General features: G+C 42.5%; 1 protein-coding gene across 1 annotated transcript in view; it reads left to right on the top strand.

The window, feature by feature from the left end:
• LOC129818757 (proline-rich protein 36) overlaps nucleotides 1-21,891 on the top strand; it is a 45,802-nt gene extending 23,911 nt beyond the window's left edge. The window contains exon 4 of the mRNA XM_055874966.1: nucleotides 20,842-21,891. Coding sequence (XP_055730941.1) covers nucleotides 20,842-21,043 — 202 coding nt within the window. The 3' untranslated portion in view covers nucleotides 21,044-21,891. The remainder of the gene's footprint in view (nucleotides 1-20,841) is intronic.
• Nucleotides 21,892-22,458: the final 567 nt, after the last annotated feature.

Genomic DNA, 22,458 nt, shown 5'->3' with positions numbered 1-22,458 from the left:
TGCAATATGAGAAGCATGGCTCTACTAGTCAAATAAAGTTAAACAAATCATGTAAGCTCAATACAGATTTATTCCCTTCTAATGTACATACATGTCTGGAAATGTTACCAAGAATTTTGGTGAACAATTCAATAACTAAAAATAGATTTTGTGTGCTTGCTTCAGCCGTCTAAAAGTGTTTGTATGGTGGTGAGAGTCTGGGAGAGGTATTAGATGCTGAAAAGAAGCTGAAGTCTAAATATAGTACGAATAGGTCTGATTGCTTTAGGTAAATTATTAAAGTGTGATTTCATTTCACTCTTCCTTTTACAAATCAATATTGCCCCTTTGGGACTGTAGCCTACCTAGTTCTCAGCATTCTTCCTCTCTTCCATCCCTTCTACAAAGCACCATTTTAAAAACACTGTGGTCACATTGATGTGCCTCTCAGCTGTCGGTGACTGCCGTCCACTGTCAGTCGCCCGAGGATGTCAAATGTTGTGGAGAATTAAGTGTGTTCCTGCTCATTCCTCTCAACCTGTTCCCCATTTTCTGCATCTCTGCACACCGCTCAACTCCACCCCCCCTTTCCTCAACCCTATGTCTGCCTCTTCCCTTGGGATCATCTTAACCTTCACACTCTGAAAATGTAAAAAGGTAACAAAAAAAACTAACAAAAAAAAGGAAGCTCAACATGGTAGCTATGAGTGTGTTCATCTGTGAGTGAATAGGAGAGACAGAATGAGAGATCCTAAGTGATATTTACCTCTCTCTCTCTTACCCATCCCTCTATTCCACCAGTGAAGTATCTGTCACACCTCTCCCCCTGAAATATCCTCTGTATCCATCCACCCATCCCTCCTTTCTTCCACTCATTCATCCATCCATCAGGCTCTTCCGCTCCAGCAGCTATCAGTCAATAGCTCAGCAGCGCAGCAGTTAGTATCAGACATGCACAAGGGCATCTTGCATCTATTCCACCGCATGTGTGTGCTTTAGTATGTTAGGAGAATCCCATGATGCTGCTGACTTAAAGCTGTAGACTGAAAGTGCAGCCCCCCCCCCCTTTGTCTTAGTTCTACTTACTAAATGTGCAGTTTGAAAGGTCATATCTAATGCCACTGTTGTCCAGCAGCACTTGATAACATACTGTTGGAGAGTCTGAACAAAAAGGATAACAACCGACAAGATTGCAACCCTGCGGATGCGCTCTCCTTTAGTAAAACAACAACAACAACACAAAACAACAGACAGACAGAGAGAGAAAGCGCGGGATGGAGGAGGAGAAGGAGACAGGCCAGGAGAGTTGGAGAGGGGGCGGGGGGGAACAGAGAGACAGAGGGAGAGGGACAGAGGGAGAGGGAGAGAGGGACAGAGGGAGAGAGGGAGAGGGACAGAGGGAGAGGGACAGAGGGAGAGAGACAGAGGGAGAGACAGAGGGAGAGTTGAAGCCCCTGAACCACTAGCACATTGTTTTTCTGAATAGATTGACTGTTCAGTTTAGTTTCTCACTAAAATTAAATTAAATGTTATTTTAGCATATTAAGTTTGGGTACCTTGGAGAGAACTACAAAGATACAGTATTTTGTTGCTGGTAAATTTGTAAGAAATTCTCCTCTCACTTGTTTGGCAAATGCCGTAATAAGACAATAAGAGATGGCCATCCCCTGCTGTACTGTAACTGCTAGCTACTCCTAAATATGAATATAATATCAAATGTATGCCTTGAAACATGGGGAATCTCCCACCTGAGTCAAACAATTGCCTACACGATGCCCCCTATCACCAAGCACAGATGGTGAGTATAAAACTTTATGGCCTCTGTAATTTTACCATCTTTAATTTCATCTCCAATATATACAGTGCCTTCAGAAAGTATTCACACCCCTTTACTTTTTCCACATTTTGTTGTGTTACAGCCAGACCTTAAAATTGATTCGATTTAGATTTTGTTTTACACTGGCCTACATACAATACCCCATAATGTCAAAGTGGATGAATGTTTTTTCAATTTTTTTACAAATTCATCAAAAATGAAAAGCTGAAATGTCTTGTGTCAATAAGTATTCAACCCCTTTGTTGTGGCAAGCCTAAATACGTTCAGGACAAAATAAATTGCTTAAACAAGTCACATAAAACGTTTCATGGACTTACTCTGTGTGCAATAATAGTGTTTGAATGATTTTTTTATGACTGCCTCATCTCTGTACCCCACACATACAATTATCAGTAAGCTGCCTGAGTTGAGCAGTGAATTTCAAACACAGATTCAACCACAAAGACCAGGGAGGTTTTCCAATGCCTCGCAAAGAATTCAGTTTCCGGAGAGGAAGGAAACCGCTCAGGGATTTTTCACCATGAGGCAGATGGGGACATTAAAACAGTTACAGAGTTTAATGGCTGTGACAGGAGAAAACAGAGGATGGATCAACAACATTGTAGTTACTCCACATAACTTAACTAATTGACAGTAAAAAGAATGAAGCCTGTACGGAATACAAATATCCCAAACCATGCATCCTGTTTGCAACAAGGCACTAAAATAATACTGCAAAAAATGTGGCAAAGCAATTCACTTTTTGTCCTTATCAAAAATGAAAAGCTGAAATGTATTGTGTCAATAAGTATGTTTGAGGCAAATCCAATACATTACTGAGTACCACTATCCATATTGTCAAGCAGTGGTGGCTGCATCATGTTATGGGTATGCTTGTAATCGTTTAGGACTGCAGAGTTTTTCAGGATAAAAAAAATGTACAGAATGGAGCTAAGTACAGGCAAAATCGTAGAGGAAAACCTGGTTCAGTTTGCTTTCCACCAGAGACTTGGAGATGAGTTCACCTAAAACACAAGGCCAAATCTACAGTGGAGTTGCTTCCAAGAAAACAGTGAATGTTCTTGAATGGCTGAGTTACAGTTTTTACTTAAATCTGCTTGAAAATCTATGGCAAGACCTGAAAATGGTTGTCTAGCAATGATCAACAAACAATTTGACAAAGCTTGAATAATTTTGAAAATAATTATGGGCAAATGTTGCACAATCCAAGACTTACCCAGGAAAACTCACAGCTGTAATCGCTACTTCCACAAAGTATTGACTCAGGGGTGTGAACACTTATGTAAATGAGATATTTTTGTATTTATTTTTCAATAAATGTGCAAACATATCTAAAAACATGTTTTCACTTTGTCATTATGGGGTATTGTGTTTTTATTAAATTTGGAATAAGTCAAGGGGTATGAATACTTTCTGAAGGCACTGTAAAATACAGGTAAACACTGAAATAAATGTAGTGATCTGTGATTATAAAGGGGAAATGCTGATGCCATTTTGCTATCCAATCCACCAGAGCACATTTTCTTAGGACAGAATAATGTTTCATCCCAGATGATCTGACATTCACCTTGGTTTTCCCTTAATATAATTGTGTTCTTGTGTTTACAGTATACCGTAAGACCTTGGGGTTAGGAGAACTAGTGTGGTTGTGACCAGAAAGTTGCTGATTCAAGTCCCTGGTGGGATACGCTGTTGTGTTGCCCTTGAGCAAGGTCACTACTCGCTACCTTATCTGTTTTGTTTCAACATACAGTACTACCCAGCTGTGGAAACAAACAAAAACATTTTTTTTAAGTAAAAGTCTCTGAGGATAGAAACATTTTCAGAGCAAGGTCAGGCCACCCAGTAGGAATGGAATGGTTTGCTGCTAAAAACCTTTTCAGTATTGAGGAACATTCCCATTTTTGGGGTGGGGGGGGGGTCTCTTTGAGTCTATCTCCAGTCCCTAAAGGTCTCTCAGGCTGTGGCTGTATTCACCTCAAATCCCCCTTCAAGAGAATCAAGAAAAAATCAGAAAACCGTCAAATATTGCCTTACAGTATATGATAACATCTTATACACTGCTCAAAAAAATAAAGGGAACACTTAAACAACACAATGTAACTCCAAGTCAATCACACTTCTGTGAAATAAAACTGTCCACTTAGGAAGCAACACTGATTGACAATAAATGTCACATGCTGTTGTGCAAATGGATAGACAAAAGGTGGAAATTAAAGGCAATTAGCAAGACACCCTCAATAAAGGAGACCACTTCTCAGTTCCTATGCTTCCTGGCTGATGTTTTGGTCACTTTTGAATGCTGGCTGTGCTCTCACTCTAGTGGTAGTATGAGACGGAGTCTACAACCCACACAAGTGGCTCAGGTAGTGCAGCTCATCCAGGATGGCACATCAATGCGAGCTGTGGCAAGAAGGTTTGCTGTGTCTGTCAGCGTAGTGTCCAGAGCATGGAGGCGCTACCAGGAGACAGGCCAGTACATCAGGAGACGTGGAGGAGGCCGTAGGAGGGCAACAACCCAGCAGCAGGACCGCTACCTCCGCCTTTGAGCAGGAGGAGCACTGCCAGAGCCTTGCAAAATGATCTCCAGCAGGCCACAAATGTGCTCCAGCAGGCCACAAAAGTGATCCTGGAAGACATTGACCAAAAAATATGTATTTGTTTTCTTTATTAACCGCACAGCCAGCATTAGTTAGTGAAATAATAGGAGTGGTATAGGGGCTATGGGAGCATGCTTCAAAAAGCATGCCAAAATATTCTATGTCACTTCAAAACTAAATGGTATAGCTCCCAAAATATCACAACAAGTTGCACATATAGAATATTAGAGGATATTACAGGAATGCTGGTATAACATTTCCAGTAGAATAACAATTTTTAGAACAATTCACACCAGTATAGCAATATGTGTATCTTCATAGGGTAGCTGGTTTCTGTATTACAGTTCTACCAAGTATTCATACTACTGACATACTTTTATGAGCTGTTTTGTGTGAAACTAAGCGTGTATCTTAGGTCATTTCGATTTTTTTCTATATGGTCATAGCTATTTATGACTAGTTATAATGACACCGGAGGGAATTACGGTTCCTGACCAATTGTGCAATTTGGTGTCTTTTTTTGGCGCTGATCCTGACTTTTTTGTACATTATGTTTCTGCCATCGTTTCCTACGTCAGAAAAGAGCTTCTAGACATCAGAACAGTTAAGTCACTAACCTCCATTAGGACGAGAACTTCTACTTCAATGAGTCGGAGGCGAAAGACATAATGATTATTGCGGACCAGGCCCCAATCCCCAATCGAAGAAGGAGGAGGTGGTGCTATAGAGGCTGGCGTGCTGGATACCTGACGAGACTACGTCGGAGAGTGTATAAATTGCCTCTAACCTCCGTTCTATTGGCTAACGTGCAATCACTGGAGAATAAACTGGATGAGCTCCGTTTGAGACTATCCTATCAATGTGATCTGAAGAATTGTAATATCCTACGTTTCTCAAAGTCGTGGCTGAATAAGGTAAATATAAATCTAGCAGTTTTTTCTATACATTGGCAGCACAGAATGGTTGCGTCAGGGAATCTCAGGGGAGGGGGTGTGTCTCTTTGTTAACAACAACTGGTTCGCAATCTCTACTATTAAGAAAGTCTCAAGGTTCTGCTTGCCTGAGGTAGAATACCTCATGACAAACTCCAGATCACACTTTTTGCCAAGAGAGTTTTCATCTATATTTTTTGTAGTTGTCTATTTACCACCACAAACCAATGCTGGCACTAAGACCACACTGAACGAGCTGTATAGGGCCATAAGCAAACAAGAAAATGCTCTCCCAGAGGCAGCGCTCCTAGTGGCCGGGGACTTTAATGCAGGAAAACTGAAATCCTTTTTACTTAATTTCTACTCTACGTCACCTATACTCCACACACAGAGATGCATACAAAGCTCTCCCCACACCCTCCATTTTGCAAATCGGATCATAACATGCTGACCAGACCACACACGCGCATGCGTCTGCGTGCACCATGGCGCGCAAGTTGATTTTGTCCCCCCACACTAGACGCGGTCCGGACACGCAGGTTGATATATCAAAACAAACTCTGAACCAATTATATTAATTTGGGGACAGGTCGAAAAGCATTAAACATTTATGGTAATTTAGCTAGCTAGCTTGCTGTTGCTAGCAAATTTGTCCTGGGATATAAACATTGGGTTGTTATTTTACCTGAAATGCACAAGGTCCTCTACTCCGACAATTAATCCACAGATAAAATGGTAAACCAAATTAGTTTCTCGTCATCTCTCCTCCTTCTTTCAGGCATCTTTTTCTTCTTTGAACTTGATATGGCGGTTGGCAACCAACTTTATGGTGCATTACTACAACCGAGTGTGGACCTCACTTCATCTTTCAATCACCCACGTGGGTATATGCTCCAAAAAAACTATGAGGAGATTTGAGAGGCAGGACTCGCAGCGTGTTGAGCGTCACATATAGAACCAAGTTCTATTTTAGCGCGCTTCTACGCAGATGCTCACACGAGCAGTGTGGGTGCAATGATTGAATAACATGTATGTGTACATTTATTTTGTAACGCTTGCACAAGCGATGCGAGCGGTGTGGTCAGCATGTAACGCTATCCTCCTAATTCCTGCTTACAAGCAAAAACTCAAACAGGAAGTACCATTGACGTGCTCAATACGGAAGTGGTCCAATGAAGCGGATCCTAAGCTACAGGACTGTTTCGCTAGCACAGACTGGAATATGTTCTGGGGTTTAACACATCAGTCACCGGCTTCATTAATAAGTGGATTGACGACGCTGTTTCCACGGTGACCGTACGTACATATCCCAACCAGAAGCCATGGATTTTGTGCAACATCCGCATTGAGCTAAAGGCTAGAGCTGCCACTTTCAATGAGCGGGACACTAATCCGGACGCTTATACGAAATACTGCTACGCCCGCTTTTGAATCATCAAACAGGTAAAGTGTCAATACAGGACTAAGATCGAATCCTACTACACCGGCTCTGATACTCGTCGGATGTGGCAGGGCTTGCAAACTTGAAAAGAGAAGGAGAGCCGCACACTCCAGGAGCTCAGATGCAATAATTTTATAACCAATGTTTCAATATCCAAGCTTTCTTCTTCAGGGTATATTGACAAACACTGCGGGTCACTAGTTTATATAGTTTGAAAGGACACACAAAGGTGTCCGTAATCAGGGCCGGCTGTGACTTGGTTGATTTACAGATATAAATAGAACATATAAAAAAGCATGAATGGATAACATACGATCATAGATACAATTTGGCTACACAGGCCTAGAAACATTATTTACAATGGATAGCAGAAACACAATAATCACAAGAATGGCTTCGGATCAAACTTTAAGTTTAGACCGAAGGGAGCAAGGGTCTTGAAATAAAAAATCCAGATGGCCTCTCGTTTTAACAATAAATTGTCACGGTCACCCTCTCCTCACGCTTAGTTTTGCCCACATAATTTTTACCAAGGAGAAGTTATCAGATAACTAACTGACTTAGTGGAGCATGTGATAACACCTTTGATTTGGATCTGTTTCCTTGCTTGGGGGTGTTTGAATGATCTACATTTGTAAGTGCCAGTGCATTTAGCGCAGCCATTACACTTGTAGTTTCCATCTGGTGGAGACACAAGAAGACGTTGTGTATTATTGGTTGGTAAATCAGAGTTTACCAAGGGCTTGCAAACTACCATGGATTACAAAGGGAAACCCGGCCGGGAGCTGTCCAGTGATGCAAGCCCAGACAAGCTAAATACCTTCTATGCGTGCTTCGAGACTAGCAACACTGAACTATGCATGAGGGCACCAGCTGTTCCGGACGAATGTGTGATCACGCTCTCCGTAGCCAATAAAACCTTTAAACATGTTAGCATTCACAAGGCCGCAGGGCCAGATGGATTACTAGGATGTGTACTCAGAGCATGCGCTGACCAGCTGGCAAGTGTCTTCACTGACATTTTCAACCTCTCCCAGACCCAGTCTGTAATACCTACATATACTAAGCAGACCACCATAGTCCCTGTTCCCAAGGTAACCTGCCTAAATGACTGTCGGCCTGCAGCACTCACAGCCGTAATTATGAATTGCTTTGAAAGGCTGGTCATAACACACATCAACACCATCATTGCAGACACCCTGGACCCACTACAATTCCAATTCCGCCCCAACAGATCCACAGATGACGCAATTTCAATTGCACTTCACACTGCCCTCTCCCACTTGGACAAGAGGGGAAATAACTATCCTCCAAGCTCATCACCAAGCTCGGGTCCTCCCTTTGCAACTGGATCCTGGACTTCCTGACGGGCCACCCCAGGTGGTGACGGTAGACAACAACATCTCCTCCACACTGACCCTCAACACGGGGGCACCTAAGGGGTGCGTGCTTCGTCCCCTCCTGTACTCCCTGTTCACCACAACTGTGTGGCCGCGCACGACTCCAACACCATCCTCAAGTTTGCTGACGACAAGACGGTGGTAGGCCTGATCACCGAAGCGATGAGACAGGAGGTCAGAGACTTGGCAGTGTGGTGCAAGGACAACAACCTCAACGTCAGTAAGACCAAGTAGCTGATTGTGGACTACAGAAGGAAGAGGAAAGAGCACGCCTCCATCCACATCGACGGAGCTGTAGTGGAGCGGGTCGAGAGCTTCAAGTTCCTTGGCATCCAAATCACTAACGACTTAACATGGTCCATATACACAGTTGTGAAGAGGGCACGACAGCGCCTGAAAAGATTTGGCATGGGCTCTCGGATCCTCAAAAAGTTCTACAGCTGCGCCATCGAGAGCATCTTGACTGGCTGCTTCAGCACTTTGTATGGTAAATGCACCACCTTCAACCGCAAAGCGCTACAGAGGGTGGTGCGGACAGCCCAGTGCATCACTGGGGCCAAGCTCCCTGCTATCCAGGACCTCTATATCAGGTGTTTCAAACGTTACCAGAGCATCAGTTTTGGACTAACAGGGGTGAGGAGGGAGTGCGTGGGGGGTGCTGTGGGATTATTTAAGATACTCTTTCAAGAGGTAGGGTTTCAGATGTTTTCAGACAATGGGCAGGGACTCTGCTGTCCTAGCTTCAGGGGGTAGCAGGTTCCACCATTGGGATGCCAGGACAGAGAAGAGCTTGGACTGGGCAGAGCTGGAGCTGACCTCCTGTCGGGGTGTGAGGGACAAGAGACCAGAGGTGGCAGAACGGAGTACTCAGTTTGGGGTGTAGAGTTTAGGCAGAGCCTGAAGGTATGAAGGAGCAGTACCTCTTGCTGCTCCGTATGCAAGTACCATGGTTTTGTAGTAGATGCGAGCTTCGACAGGAAGCCAGTGGACTGTGCGGAGGCACGGGGTGAGATGGGAGAATTTGGGAAGGTTGAACAACAGGCAGGCTGCAGTGCTCTGGATAAGTTGCAGGGGTTTGATGGCACAAGCGGGGAGCCCAGTCAACAGCGAGTTGAGGTAAGGTCATGAAGAGCTGCTACGTCTTGTCGAGGTTGCGCTTTAGGTGGTGGGCCGACATCCAAGCTGAGATATCTGCCAGGCAGGAGAAAAGTAGTTGAGTGTCATCCGCATAGCAATGATAAGTGAGACCGTGTGAGGATGTGATAGACCATTCTAGTTCTAGTGAGGAGCAATGCATTTTGAAGACATCATGAATTAATCAAACAGGCCTGGTTGCCGGGTTGCCGCACACACAGAGACAGAACCGACAGGGACACATGTATAACATAATGCGACCAGAAAAACAAATCACACTGTTTACACAACCTATGGTAGCCTAACACCACTATCACACCAGGGGAAAAGGGGGTACCTAGTCAGTTGCACAATTTAATTCATTCAACCAAACTGTATCTTCTGCATTTAACCCAACCCCTCTGAATCAGAGGTGAGGGGGGCTGCCTTAATCGACATTATCGGCACCCAGGAAGCAGCTGTTGGGGGTTAACTGCCTTGCTCAATTGGAGAACAGCAATTATTTTCCACCTTGCCGGCTCTGGGATTCAAAGCAATTTTGGTGGAACACATTGACACGGCTGATAGACAGGCGACAGCAGTCACACACAGCATTAAATTAATGTTAAAGAATAAGCAGTCCATTCACTCCAGTCGGCCCCATGAAATCATAACAATACAAAAGCACAACCTGTCACACCCTGATCTGTTTCACCTGTCTTTGTGCTTGTCTCCACCCCCCTCCAGGTGTCACCCATCTTCCCCATTATCCCCATTGTATTTATACCTGTGTTGTCTGTTTGTCTGTTGCCAGTTCATTTTGTTCGTCAAGCCTACGAGCAGTTTTCCCCTTGCTCCTATCTGTTTCTAGATCCTGTTTTCTAGTTTTCCCAGTTTTGACCATTCTGCCTGCCCTGACCCTGCCTGCCGTTCTGTACCTTGTCACACCACACTAGATTATTGACCTCTGCCTGCCCTGACCCTGACCCTGACCCTGCCTGCCGTTCTGTACCTTGTCACACCACACTGGATTATTGACCTCTGCCTGCCCTGACCCTGAGACTGCCTGCCATTCTGTACCTCGACACTGTCTGCATTTGGGTCTTCCCTAAAACGTGACACAACCATTTAATTTCCAAAATGAAATAAAGATATATTACTTCCGATTGCAAATATATTTTATTACGTTCATCACACTAACCAGTGATCTAAAGTTTAAATTCAACAACGTCACACAGTCATTACTTTCAAAGACCACTGTAATTATTTCGCCTCTATGGTATATTTATTGCCTACCTCCCTACTCTTCTACATTTGCACACACTGTACATAGATTTTAAAAAATAAATTCTATTGTGTTATTGACTGTACGTTTGTTTATGTGTAACTCTGTGTTGTTGTTTTTGTCGCACTGCTTTGCTTTATCTTGGCCAGGTCACAGTTGAAAATGAGAACTTGTTCTCAACTGGCCTAACTGGTTAAATAAAGGTGAAATAAAACATTTAAAAATAAAGAATTAGCTAGCAAGCAAGCTGCATAAAAAAAAACAGTGTCACTCACCAAATGACGATAATTTGTTTGAAAGAAGTTTGAAAGTTAATCTTAAAAAGGGTGATATTAAAATATTATCAACAACATCCACGTTGAAGTTAATAACAGCTGCGGAAGCCACTGTCACCATTGTCACACTACCACAACACAAGCTAGCTAACATTACAAGCATTAGCGTGGGAAAACTACTGCTTGCACCACTGATTATTTGCTCTTGTGCTCTCACACATGACTTGTTTTGAATGGTTCCATCCATTGCAAGTCAAAATGTGATTGGTTCATTCCAATGTCACTGCACAATTCTGATTTTATACAATTAAATGGTAAAGGCCTTCTGTCCAGCTTCTGGAGGGCTAACCAATGGCTAAGCTAGCTAGGTTTTTCTATCCAGAGACCACAAGAGAAAAAAACCTGATTGGACATTAACCCTTCTCTTTCCAACACAAACCGAAGAGATTAAATCAAAATATCATTAAAATGATTGTAAAGATGAAATAGAAATGTAAACTAAATGTTATTTAGAAAATATATTTTTTTATATACAGTTAAAGTTTACATACACTTAGGTTGGAAATATTAAAACTCGTTTTTCAACCACTCCACAAATTTCTTGTTAACAAACTATAGTTATGGAAAGTCGGTTAGGACATCTACTTCGTGCATCACACAAGTAATTTTTCCAACAATTGTTTACAGACAGATTATATCACTTATAACTCACTGTATCACAATTCTAAGTTGACTGTGCCTTTAAACAGCTTGGAAAATTCCAGAAAATGATGTCATGGCTTTAGAAGCTTCTGATAGGCTAATTGACATCATTTGAGTCAATTGGAGATGTACCTGTGGATGTATTTCAAGGCCTACCTTGAAACTCAGTGCCTCTTTCCTTGACATCATGGGAAAATCTAAAGAAATCAGCCAAGACCTCATAAAAAAATGGTAGACCTCCACAAGTCTGGTTCATCCTTGGGAGCAATTTCCAAACGCCTGAAGGTACAATGTTCATCTGCACAAACAATAGTATGCAAGTATAAACACCATGGGACCACGCAGCCATCATACCGCTCAGGAAGGAGACGCGTTCTGTCTCCTAGAGATGAACGTACTTTGGTGCAAAAAGTGCAGATCAATCCCAGAACAACACCAAAGGACCCTGTGAAGATGCTGGAGGAAACAGGTACAAAAGTATCTATATCCACAGTAAAACGAGTCTGATATCGACATAACCTGAAAGGCCGCTCAGCAAGGAAGAAGCCACTGCTCCAAAACCGCTATAAAAAGCCAGACTACGGTTTGCAACTGCACATGGGGACAAAGATTGTACATTTTGGAGAAATGTCCTCTGGTCTGATGAAACAAAAATAGAACTGTTTGGCCATGATGACCATCGTTATGTTTGGAGGAAAAGGGGGAGGCTTGCAAGCCGAAGAACACCATCCCAACCGTGAAGCACGGGGATGGCAGCATCATGTTGTGGGGGTGCTTTGCTGCAGGAGGGACTGGTGCACTTCAAAAAATAGATGGCATCATGAGGGAGGAAAATTATGTAGATATATTGAAGCAACATCTCAAGACATCAGTCAGGAAGTTAAAGCTTGCTTGCAAATTAGCCTTCCAAAGGGACAATGACCCCAAACATACTTCCAAAGTTGTGGCAAAATGACTTAAAGGACAACAAAGTCAAGGTATTGGAGTGGCCATCCCAAAGCCCTGACCTCAATCCCATAGAACATTTGTGGGCAGAACTGAAAAAGCATGTGCGAGCAAGAAGGCCTACGAACCTGACTCAGTTACGCCAGCTCTGTCAGGAGGAATGGGCCAAAATTCACCCAACTTATTGTGGGAAGCTTGTGGAAGGCTACCCGAAGCGTTTGACCCAAGTTAAACAATTTAGAGACAATGCTACCAAATACTAATTGAGTGTATGTGAACTTCTGACCCACTGGGAATGTGATGAAAGAAATAAAAGCTGAAATAAATCATTTTCCCTACTATTATTCTGACACTTCACATTCTTATAATAAAGTGGTGATCCTAACTGACCTAAAACAGGGAATTTTTACTAGGATTAAATGTCAGGAATTGTGAAAAGCTGAGTTTAAATGTATTTGACTAAGGTCTATGTAAACTTCCGACTTCAACTGTAAATCCTTCTCTGAAGGCCCTCACGGTTCCCCACTGGCAGGGTTGGGTAGGTTACTTTCTAAATGTAATCTGATATAGTTACAAGTTACCTGTCCAACATTGTAATCAGGAACGTAACTTTTGGATTACCCAAACTCAGTAACGTAATCTGATTACATTCTATTACTTTTAGATGACTTTCCCCTTAAGTGGCATTAGAAGAAGACAAAAATGTATGTTACCAATTGAACAACATCTATTGCTGGATAAATCAATGTTCAAGTTTACATAGCTGGCCATATATGGATGTTAAATGTTACTTTATGGGTTGGTTATGTAGGCTTCTTCTAACCCATTGCTTTCTACTACATATAATAATACTGTTAAATGATATCTTTACATTAGAAGTCTATCAGAATTCCAGTCATTCCAATAAATGTTATACCCCTTGATCTTCAAGAATAGGACTTGGAAATATGGAAGTATAGATTAGCCAAATTGTTTAACCTGAGAATGACCCCAAAACTAAGGACTTATTAGCCAGCCCTACTCTGTTGTTTATGATTTTGTTGTCATGGAGGACTGATTGGGCTCATTGATTCGAGTTGAAAAATAAATGCTGCGCTCATGGAATTGCATGCTTTGCCAAGAGTGGGCAAAGCTGTCATCAAGGCAAAGGTTGGCTACTTTCAAGAATCTAAAATCTAAAATATATTTTGATTTGTTTTACTATTTTTTGGTTACTACATTATTCCTTATATGTAATTTCATAGTTTTGATGAAGAAAAACCCTTGAATGAGTAGGTGTGTCCAAACTTTTGACTGGTACTGTATGTATAATTTACAAATCAAAAAATGGATGTAACAACTACAGATTGCCCCTTTAAGTCTATCAAAAGTGTGCGAGTTTGAGCATGTCCATTAGGCCTATGGATTTTTTTTTTATCTAAATGATTTAGATTGAGCAATAAAAGCCCCACTTTTATTCCATAGGCTTTTATCTGCACTATGCAACTGTTGCAAGAGCACATTTTTCACTGGCTGTCCACTGGTTTCAAAAACAATGATCGATAGGCAGTTTAAACTTCTTGAATGCAACCATTATTGGGTTCAAATACACATTTAGATTTGTGAACAGCCATCCACAACAACCAAAATGAGAGAGCAGCAGTGTGATTCACATCAATGTGCTATGTAGATATCAATAATAAGTTATATCCGTATCGCCGTAGACCACACCACTGCTGTCATCCTTACCTCCAAGCGTTTATTAAAGTTAGATAATCTTTGGATGCCGACAGCAGTCACACCATTGGAAGACATAGCTTGGACTGTAGCCTAAAAAAGCCTATTCCTGCTCTTTTCCCGCGATCCATCGAACACATTTGGTGTGTCATCATAGTGGTCTCTGACTTGTGGTCAGACTCACTCAGGTGGAACAAACTAAAACTTGCGCCTTTTTTCAATGCTCATTTGAATGTCATTGAGAAAACAGAAAAGTGTGAAAGATTTTTTTTTGCAAACATCCTTTCAGAATTTAAAAGTAATCCTCGAATTAATCTAGTTTTTCAAAAGTATCGGTGATCTGATTACAATATTTTTGCTGGTAACGTTTTTTGTAATCCCTTACAATGTAACGGATAACATGTAATCCGTTACTCCCCAAACCTGCCCACTGGGAACTGGTACTCCCTGTATATAGCTCAGTGACGGTCGGTGCCGTTTAAAATGTGGGACGCAGATTATTTTTTATGAGCATGGCCTTATTGCTATTACAGCATATTGAATGACTGTCATTCATATTCCATTCACCCAGCTCAATGTAACATCGATAGGTTTAGGATACTACATGAAACTTTAATTTTCCCTGTACCCATCATGAGGTTGCTACAACCTAATCTATGAATGAAAGTTTACAACGTAGGTGCACAGATCGAGAGAAACATTTGAGTAATCAAGGTGACAGACAGTGACACATCCAATACCGCCTTGCACACTCGCCTGCATCTACCTGATCTAGGGTGTAATCTTTAGTCCAACAGTTGCAAACAAGAGTTTCTATTGGACAAATTCAGGCATGTTTATCCCTGTTTTGTTCCGTTCGCTTCCGTTTAAGAAAACATTTTCAACAGGGATTCCACCATTATAATGTAGTCAACTGGATGGGACTTCCAACTTCATTGGCTGATCCCTCCTGGTGACCCGGTTAGAGTCATGTCCCACTGGGTCATCGGGAGGGATCAGCCAATCGTGAAGAAGAAAACTGATTACTTCTTATTGGAGATAGCCTCAATGGTGCTGCCCATGCTGTCACAGGCACTTTAATGGCACAGGTACAAAGATGAGTCCTCTATCTATCTCTATGGCAAAACTCTGTCATATCCAGGATGGAGTGTCATGCACTCCAATCCTCCTGCCACCTGACTGCACCTGCCCATAACCTGTAATACATTACATAAATGGAAGGGACTTCCTCGCCCACTGGAGACAGAGCCTCACCCAGAGAGCTGTGCATGTCAGTGTGTGGTTAGACAGACAAATCCTTAGATTTTTCCAAATGGACAAATAGAATGCCATTCTAGTTCTGGTTAGACACCTGAAGTTGTACTCTTCAAACTTCTACACACAACTTATTATTATTTGTTAGCTAAGTCTAGGCTGTATAAGCACATCAATATGATATTTACAGCATAACATTTACTTCATTGTAACCTGAACACACTCATTGATTGTCGTTGTTAAATGTATCTACACTCAAGCTACACTCATTTGTGCAATGTCCACATGTAGCCTACACCTGTTGTAGAGATATTAGTAGTTCTGGGATTTGTCCCCCGGGAAAGATCTAACAGCGGACATAAGGAGAGATGAGACGAGACAAAACTAGCCAGTTATAGAATATTGTGTTGTAGCACAGCTGAGCTGAGTCAAGACAGGGCATTCAAGACAACTCTTGTTTGCCTTCAGTCATGGCCGCTGAGCATTGATGAAAAACAAGGCCAAATCAGGAAGTGCAGTCGCCCTTTAATATTATGACCAGAGAAACCTGGATTTGCCGTAGAATACTTTTCAGAGAATATGTGTAGATTCGGAGTGTATTGCAGGACAATCAATTATTTATTACAATTGGCAGACTTTGTATACCATCAGTAGATTTGTATGTGCACATAAATAAGGTCATTTAGTTATTTTTTACAAAGTCGTAAGATACTGTACGTGGTATAGCAAAGTACAATCTTAGGTGAGTACATGGGGCGCTATATAGAGTGGCTTGCAAAAGTATTCACCCCCTTGGCATTTTTCCTATTTTGTTACCTTACAACCTGGAATTAAAATAGATTTTTGGGGGGTTTGTATCATTTGATTTACACAACATGCCTACCACTTTGAAGATGCAAAATATTATTTATTGTGAAACAAACAAGACTAAAAATAAATAAGACAAAAAAACTGAAAACTTGAGCCCCCCCCCCCAAAGTCGATACTTTGTAGAGACACCTTTTGCCGCAATTACAGCTGCAAGTCTCTTGGGGTATGTCTCTATAAGCTTGGCACATCTAGCCAGTGGGATGTATGCTCATTCTTCAAGGCAAAACTGCTCCAGCTCCTTCAAGTTGGATGGCTTCCACTGGTGTACAGCAATTTTTAAGTCATACCACAGGATCTTAATTGGATTGAGGTCTGGGCTTAAACGAGACCAGTCCAAGACATTTCAATGTTTCCTTTTAAACCCCTCGAGTGTTGCTTTAGCAGTATGCTTAGGGTCGTTGTCCTGCTGGAAGGTGAACCTCCTTCCCAGTCTCAAATCTCTTGAAGACTGAAACAGGTTTCCCTCAAGAATTTCCCTGTATGTAGCGCCATAGATCATTCCTTCAATTCTGACCAGTTTCCCAGTCCCTGCCGATGAAAAACATCCCTACAGCATGATGCTGCCACCATCATGCTTCACTATGGGGATGATCTTCTCGGGTGATGAGAGGTGTTGGGTTTGCGCCAGACATAGCGTTTTCCTTGATGGCCAAAAAGCTCAATTTTAGTCTCATCTTACCAGAGTACCTTCTTCCATATGTTTGGGGAGTCTCCCACATGCCTTTTGGCGAACACCAAACGTGTTTGCTTATTTCTTTCTTTAAGCAATGTATTTTTTCTGACCACTCCTCCATAAAGCCCAGCTCTGTGGAGTGTACGGCTTAAACTGGTCCTATGGACAGATACTCCAATCTCCGCTGTGGAGCTTTGCAGCTCCTTTGGGGTCATCTTTGGTCTCTTTGTTGCCTCTGATTAATGCCCTCCTTGCCTGGTACGTGGGTTTTGGTGGGTGGCCCCCTCTTGGCAGGTTCGTTGTGGTGCCATATTCTTTCCATTTTTTAATAGTGGATTTAATGGTGCTCCGTGGGATGTTCAAAGTTTCAGATTGTTTTTTATAACCCAACTCTGTTCTGTACTTCTCCACAACTTTGTGCCTGGCCTGTTTGGAGAGCTCCTTGGTCTTCATGGTGCTGCTTGCTTGGTGGTGTCCCTTGCTTAGTCGTGTTGCAGACTCTGGGGCCTTTCAGAACAGGTGTATGTATACTGAGATCATGTGATAGATCACGTGACACTTAGATTGCACACAGGTGGACTTTTTTTAACTAATTATGTGACTTCTGAAGGTAATTGGTTGCACGAGATCTTATTTAGGGGCTTCATAGCAAAGGGGGTGAATACATATTGTCACACCCTGACCATAGTTTGCTTTGTATGTTTTATGTTTTGTTTGGTCAGGGTGTGATCTGAGTGGGCATTCTATGTTATATGTCTGGTTTGTCTATTTCTATGTGTTTGGCCTGATATGGTTCTCAATCATAGGCAGGTGTTTTGCGTTGTCTCTGATTGGGAACCATATTTAGGTAGCCTGTTTTGTATTGTGGGTTGTGGGTGATTGTTTATGTGTAGTGTTTGTGTCAGCACTATTGTTATTTAGCTTCACGGTTGTCACTTTGTTGTTTTTGTAGTGTTCAGTTTCTTTCATTAAATAATGACGAACACTTACCTCGCTGCGTATTGGTCCTCCGATCCTTCTCGCCTCTCCTCGTCAGATGAGGAGGACGAAGACAGCCGTGACACATATGCACGCACCACTTTTCCATTTTACATTTTTTTGAATTTTTTGAAAAAAGTAATTTTTTTCATTTCACTTCACCAATTTGGACTATTTTGTGTATGTCCATTACATGAAATCCAAAATAAAAATCCATTTAAATTACAGGTTGTAATGCAACAAAATAGGAAAAATGCCAAGGGTGATTTTTGCAAGGCACAGTATCTCTGCAGATATCTCTGCAGATGAGTTGTCTATCTGATCACAATCACTGATACTGGTCCCCCTCCACCTTTTGGTTGTATATGGATAACTTGTAATTATGTTTCCATAAAAAAACATAAATTACTATCATATCTTTTGGAATCTATCAAATTACTATAGGCCGAAATTGTGTGTTTTTGTCCGGGGTCAAAATTACCCAAAAGGACTCACTAAACTAAGTCCACACAAAACAATCATTTAGATTTGTTAAGAACAAGTTGATAGACAGTCATGAAAAATAAGTAAGAATTGAATAAACCACATTTGGGCTAAGATCAAAATTATGCCTCTGGTGTCAAATTAACCCCAGTCTGTAGCTTGAGGGTTAACGCATCTTTTATGACAGCACATCAGTGGCACAGCAGCCCTTCAAAGGGATAGGAGTGTGTGTGTGTGTGTGTGTGTGTGTGTGTGTGTGTGTGTGTGTGTGTGTGTGTGTGTGTGTGTGTGTGTGTGTGTGTGTGTGTGTGTGTGTGTGTGTGTGTGTGTGTGTGTGTGTGTGTGTGTGTGTGTGTGTGCGTGTGTGTGTGTGTGTGTGTGTGTGTGCTTGCATGCACAGCGCGTGTGTCTATGCTCTTGTGTATGTTTGCATGCACGGTGTTTGTGTATGTGTGTGCACACGTGTGTGTGTTGTGTTTGGTGCCACAGCACAGTAGTCACTAAGTAGGCTTCTTGATGCTCGATGCTAGCTGAGATAATTAAGGTTGAGGGCGGACAGCTCCCTCCAGTGCCTGTCGAGCGTTGATCACGCTGGGGCTTGGGCTTTTCATTTACATAAAGAGGAACTCAGCAGGAACATAGGACATCTCACTGGGGAACTCTGGTGGTGTGCTGTCTTGGGATAGTGGTGGCGTGTACAGAGGGGGGGGCATGTTTGTGTGTGTGTGTGTTGGGATGGGGCAGAGGGAGTAGGCTACTCAGCTAGTGTTTGAGGCTGTCTCGCCACTATTTAAGCGCTGCTGGAGTTGGTCTGTGTTTTTATCTGAAGCTTTAGCAGTCAGTCACACAGCAGTCCCCTAAGCTTCCATGGATAGACTCTTTACATTCTAGAGCGAAAAGAGGTTTGGTTTTGAAGTGACTTTTCCCCACCTTCTGTACTACAGTAGTATACAGTGGGGATGGATGAAATCCTCTTTGAGATACTCCGTCTGTACTGTTGCCTGCCTTTTGTCCATTACTCTACCTGCCTGTGTCTGTCTGAGTGCCTCAATTCCTGAGAGTGTTTTTGTGCGTTTGAATAACTGAAGTGGCTGGTGAGCGAGCGGCTATGTGTGTGTGTATGTGTGGGAGGCTAAGCCGGATGTCTAGTATGAATTGAGAAGAATATGAAGCTCCTGATACATCTCATTGTTCTGCTGTTGAAGCTCAGGGTCCTGCTGTTGTGTCAAGTCTCGCCCTCTGCATCTCTCTATCCCACTCATTCGCTCTCGCTCTCTCCTCCCACTGAAAGAGGGAGGAGTGATGCTGTGATGAAACTCCACCTAACTAGGACACTCACTGCATAATCAGAAAGAACAGCAAGCAGCAAAGTAAAAAAATAGAAAGATATGCTTGCAGGGGGAGGCACAATTCAGTTTACTGAACGTGTAGCTGCAGGTAAATATGATCCTTATAGGCTTTTCTTTGTCTACGATGTGTTTATTTATTAATGCCTCACCTGAATAGCTTATAGACTGTGGAGGGGGTGCATCAGAGTTTAAACCTGACTCTACTCCTACATACTAGGCCCTAAAGCTATACAGTCACCACCGAAGCAGCATCTTTGCTGCCTTTCTTTTTCTTCCTTTTTCCCTTGATTTTTCTACCCCTCTTTTGGTTTATTCACACTATGGAGCCAAGCTGAACCAAGCCGAGCCAGGCTGTACTGTGCTGACTTGCTTACTCATCCACCATAGTTGTTGGAACCAAGCAGGAAAGGACAATGGGTGTGTTCGTAAATTGCCTCCAGAGTGCGCTCTGGACTGTTCATAGACTCAGAGCATTGTCCGCTTGTCTGTTCATAAATTCGGAGCGTTTCACTCTCAGAGCGGTCAGACCACACGCTGGACGCTCTGGGTGAAGAGTAGGGTTTATCCTGGCATTCTGATCTCACAATGGCAGTCAAGCACCTAACTGGCTAAAGCTGGCTAGCTTGGTAGCTACATCCAGACATACAGTAAATGAGAGAAGACTTTACTCTGAACATTTGACTTACCTTAGCAGAGCTGGTTCGACTGTTTTCATGTTATCTAGAGGACCAGTGACTTTAACTGTTTTACTGGCAAGAATTGAATTGAGTTTTTTTAATGTTTACTGAAACCTGTCATAACAACTTTTGTTTGTACATGCATCAATTATTCTGAGCTGTGGGACTCTCAAACCAGAGTGCAGTAATATCGGAGTAGATTGCAAGAGTGGATTTATGAACGCACCCAATGTGAAAAGAAAATATCCAAGCCAGTATGGTACAGTTCAGGTTGACATGATAGTGAGAGGCGGGTATTTGTGACTTAATCCTTCTGTGTCTCTTCTCTGCAGTGTGGAGCATGACTTCCGGCTGCAGGAGGGGGCAGTAACGCGCACGTGGAGGGTAGGAGACCCTCCAGAGGGCTCCCCCCTAGCAGCTGTGACCCCCCAGCCCACCACGCCACACCGCCAGGACTCACCCCTGCCGGTGACACCGGCACGCCCCCCTCACAGCGGCAAGAAGAGCCGGAAGAAGTGCTTTTGGTTCTTGTGAATTTGAAAAGGGGAAGAGTAGGGAAGGACATAATGAATTAGGACACTCCTTCTAAAGACTGCGGAGGACTGAGTGGTAGTGTGTGGAGTCCCGATATGGAAGGAGAGAGAAAAATACAACGGACGCTCAAAACAAGTGTTAGAAGAAGCAGCAAACGAGGGAAAATGAAAAAAAAGTGAGGTATAAAAGAGCTATTAAAGAGGTATGAAGGCAGTTAAAGGACCTGGAAGACCCCTAGTGTGGTGATGAATGGAATCTGTTTTGATCCTGACGTGTTTGAACTGTATAGAGTGGAGAGTGGAACATGCATGTGTAGTAGTTGCACCGAAATGCCTCTTCAGCACCTGAGATCAGTTGTTCGTGCGGGGAGGGATGCACTGTAAAATGTGCTGAGGCCTTCTGAAAACTTCACCTACCTGGTAGGGGCAATTATAGAAATGAAAGTGTAGAAGATGAAAAGAAAAGGTAAGGAGAAAAGAAAGGATAAGGAAGTGACTAAGTGTAAAAGGCTAGGGAGTGAAAAAACGAGAGGAAAAGAATGAGTGTACAGGGAGAAGAGAGGAAGGATCCATCCTCATCACTAATGGACAAATGAGGGTCAGAACACCAGCTTTTATATCCAGAGATGTTTCAGCCAATCAATTATTATGATGACCTTCCTTTAAAACTTTTAAGAGAATAGATCATTCAAAAACTACACACACATACAGTCGGGCTGAGAAATGCACCACAAGAAAAAGTGAGGGTAAAAAAAAAAAGATTAAAGTGTACATAAAACAGAGTGTTCTACTGCTTGAATTGCTATATTTGAGATACGGATTACTGGTCTATAAACTATTTTACCACAATTTGTTTGCTTTATGTAATTTATGCTCTCATTGATTTTTAACAGGATGAACACAAGTATATAGCACCTATAGCACTAGTACTTACTTTATTGCAAGTCGCTCTGGAAAAGTATGCGCTGGGTGGCATATATTATATATTATGAGTGAATAATCACTTAATCTTTAGTAAGACTGTGGTCGTGACACAATGGTGTTTCAACGAACAACTTTTCTGCATGCAAATACATCGATTGGGATGAAACGCCTGTTGACCTCAAGCGATGCAGGACCCGAAACATTATGCAACCCAACACAAGAAGATGCAGAAGCAGTGCATCATGGTCCCCCAGATGGCTTTGCAGACCCACTTGTCCTGTACGCTCCGGGGCTCGTCTCACAAAATTAAGCCTCAGCTGCTTGACGACTGCAAACAACCAAAAACACAGCAGATTCCTCGTTAGTGATGGTCTTCTCATCGTGACACATACTTGTGTCAAAAGTCTACACAAACGTTTGACAACAACAGTCACTTTGTTTTCTTCAAAATCTTATGCAATTGATTGGGAAAGGGGGATACATAGTCAGTTG

Source organism: Salvelinus fontinalis, chromosome 21, assembly GCF_029448725.1.
Source record: "Salvelinus fontinalis isolate EN_2023a chromosome 21, ASM2944872v1, whole genome shotgun sequence".
Taxonomy (NCBI): Eukaryota; Metazoa; Chordata; class Actinopteri; order Salmoniformes; family Salmonidae; genus Salvelinus; species Salvelinus fontinalis.
Note: the sequence above shows the minus strand (reverse complement) of the source record. Positions and strands in the feature narration are given on the sequence as shown.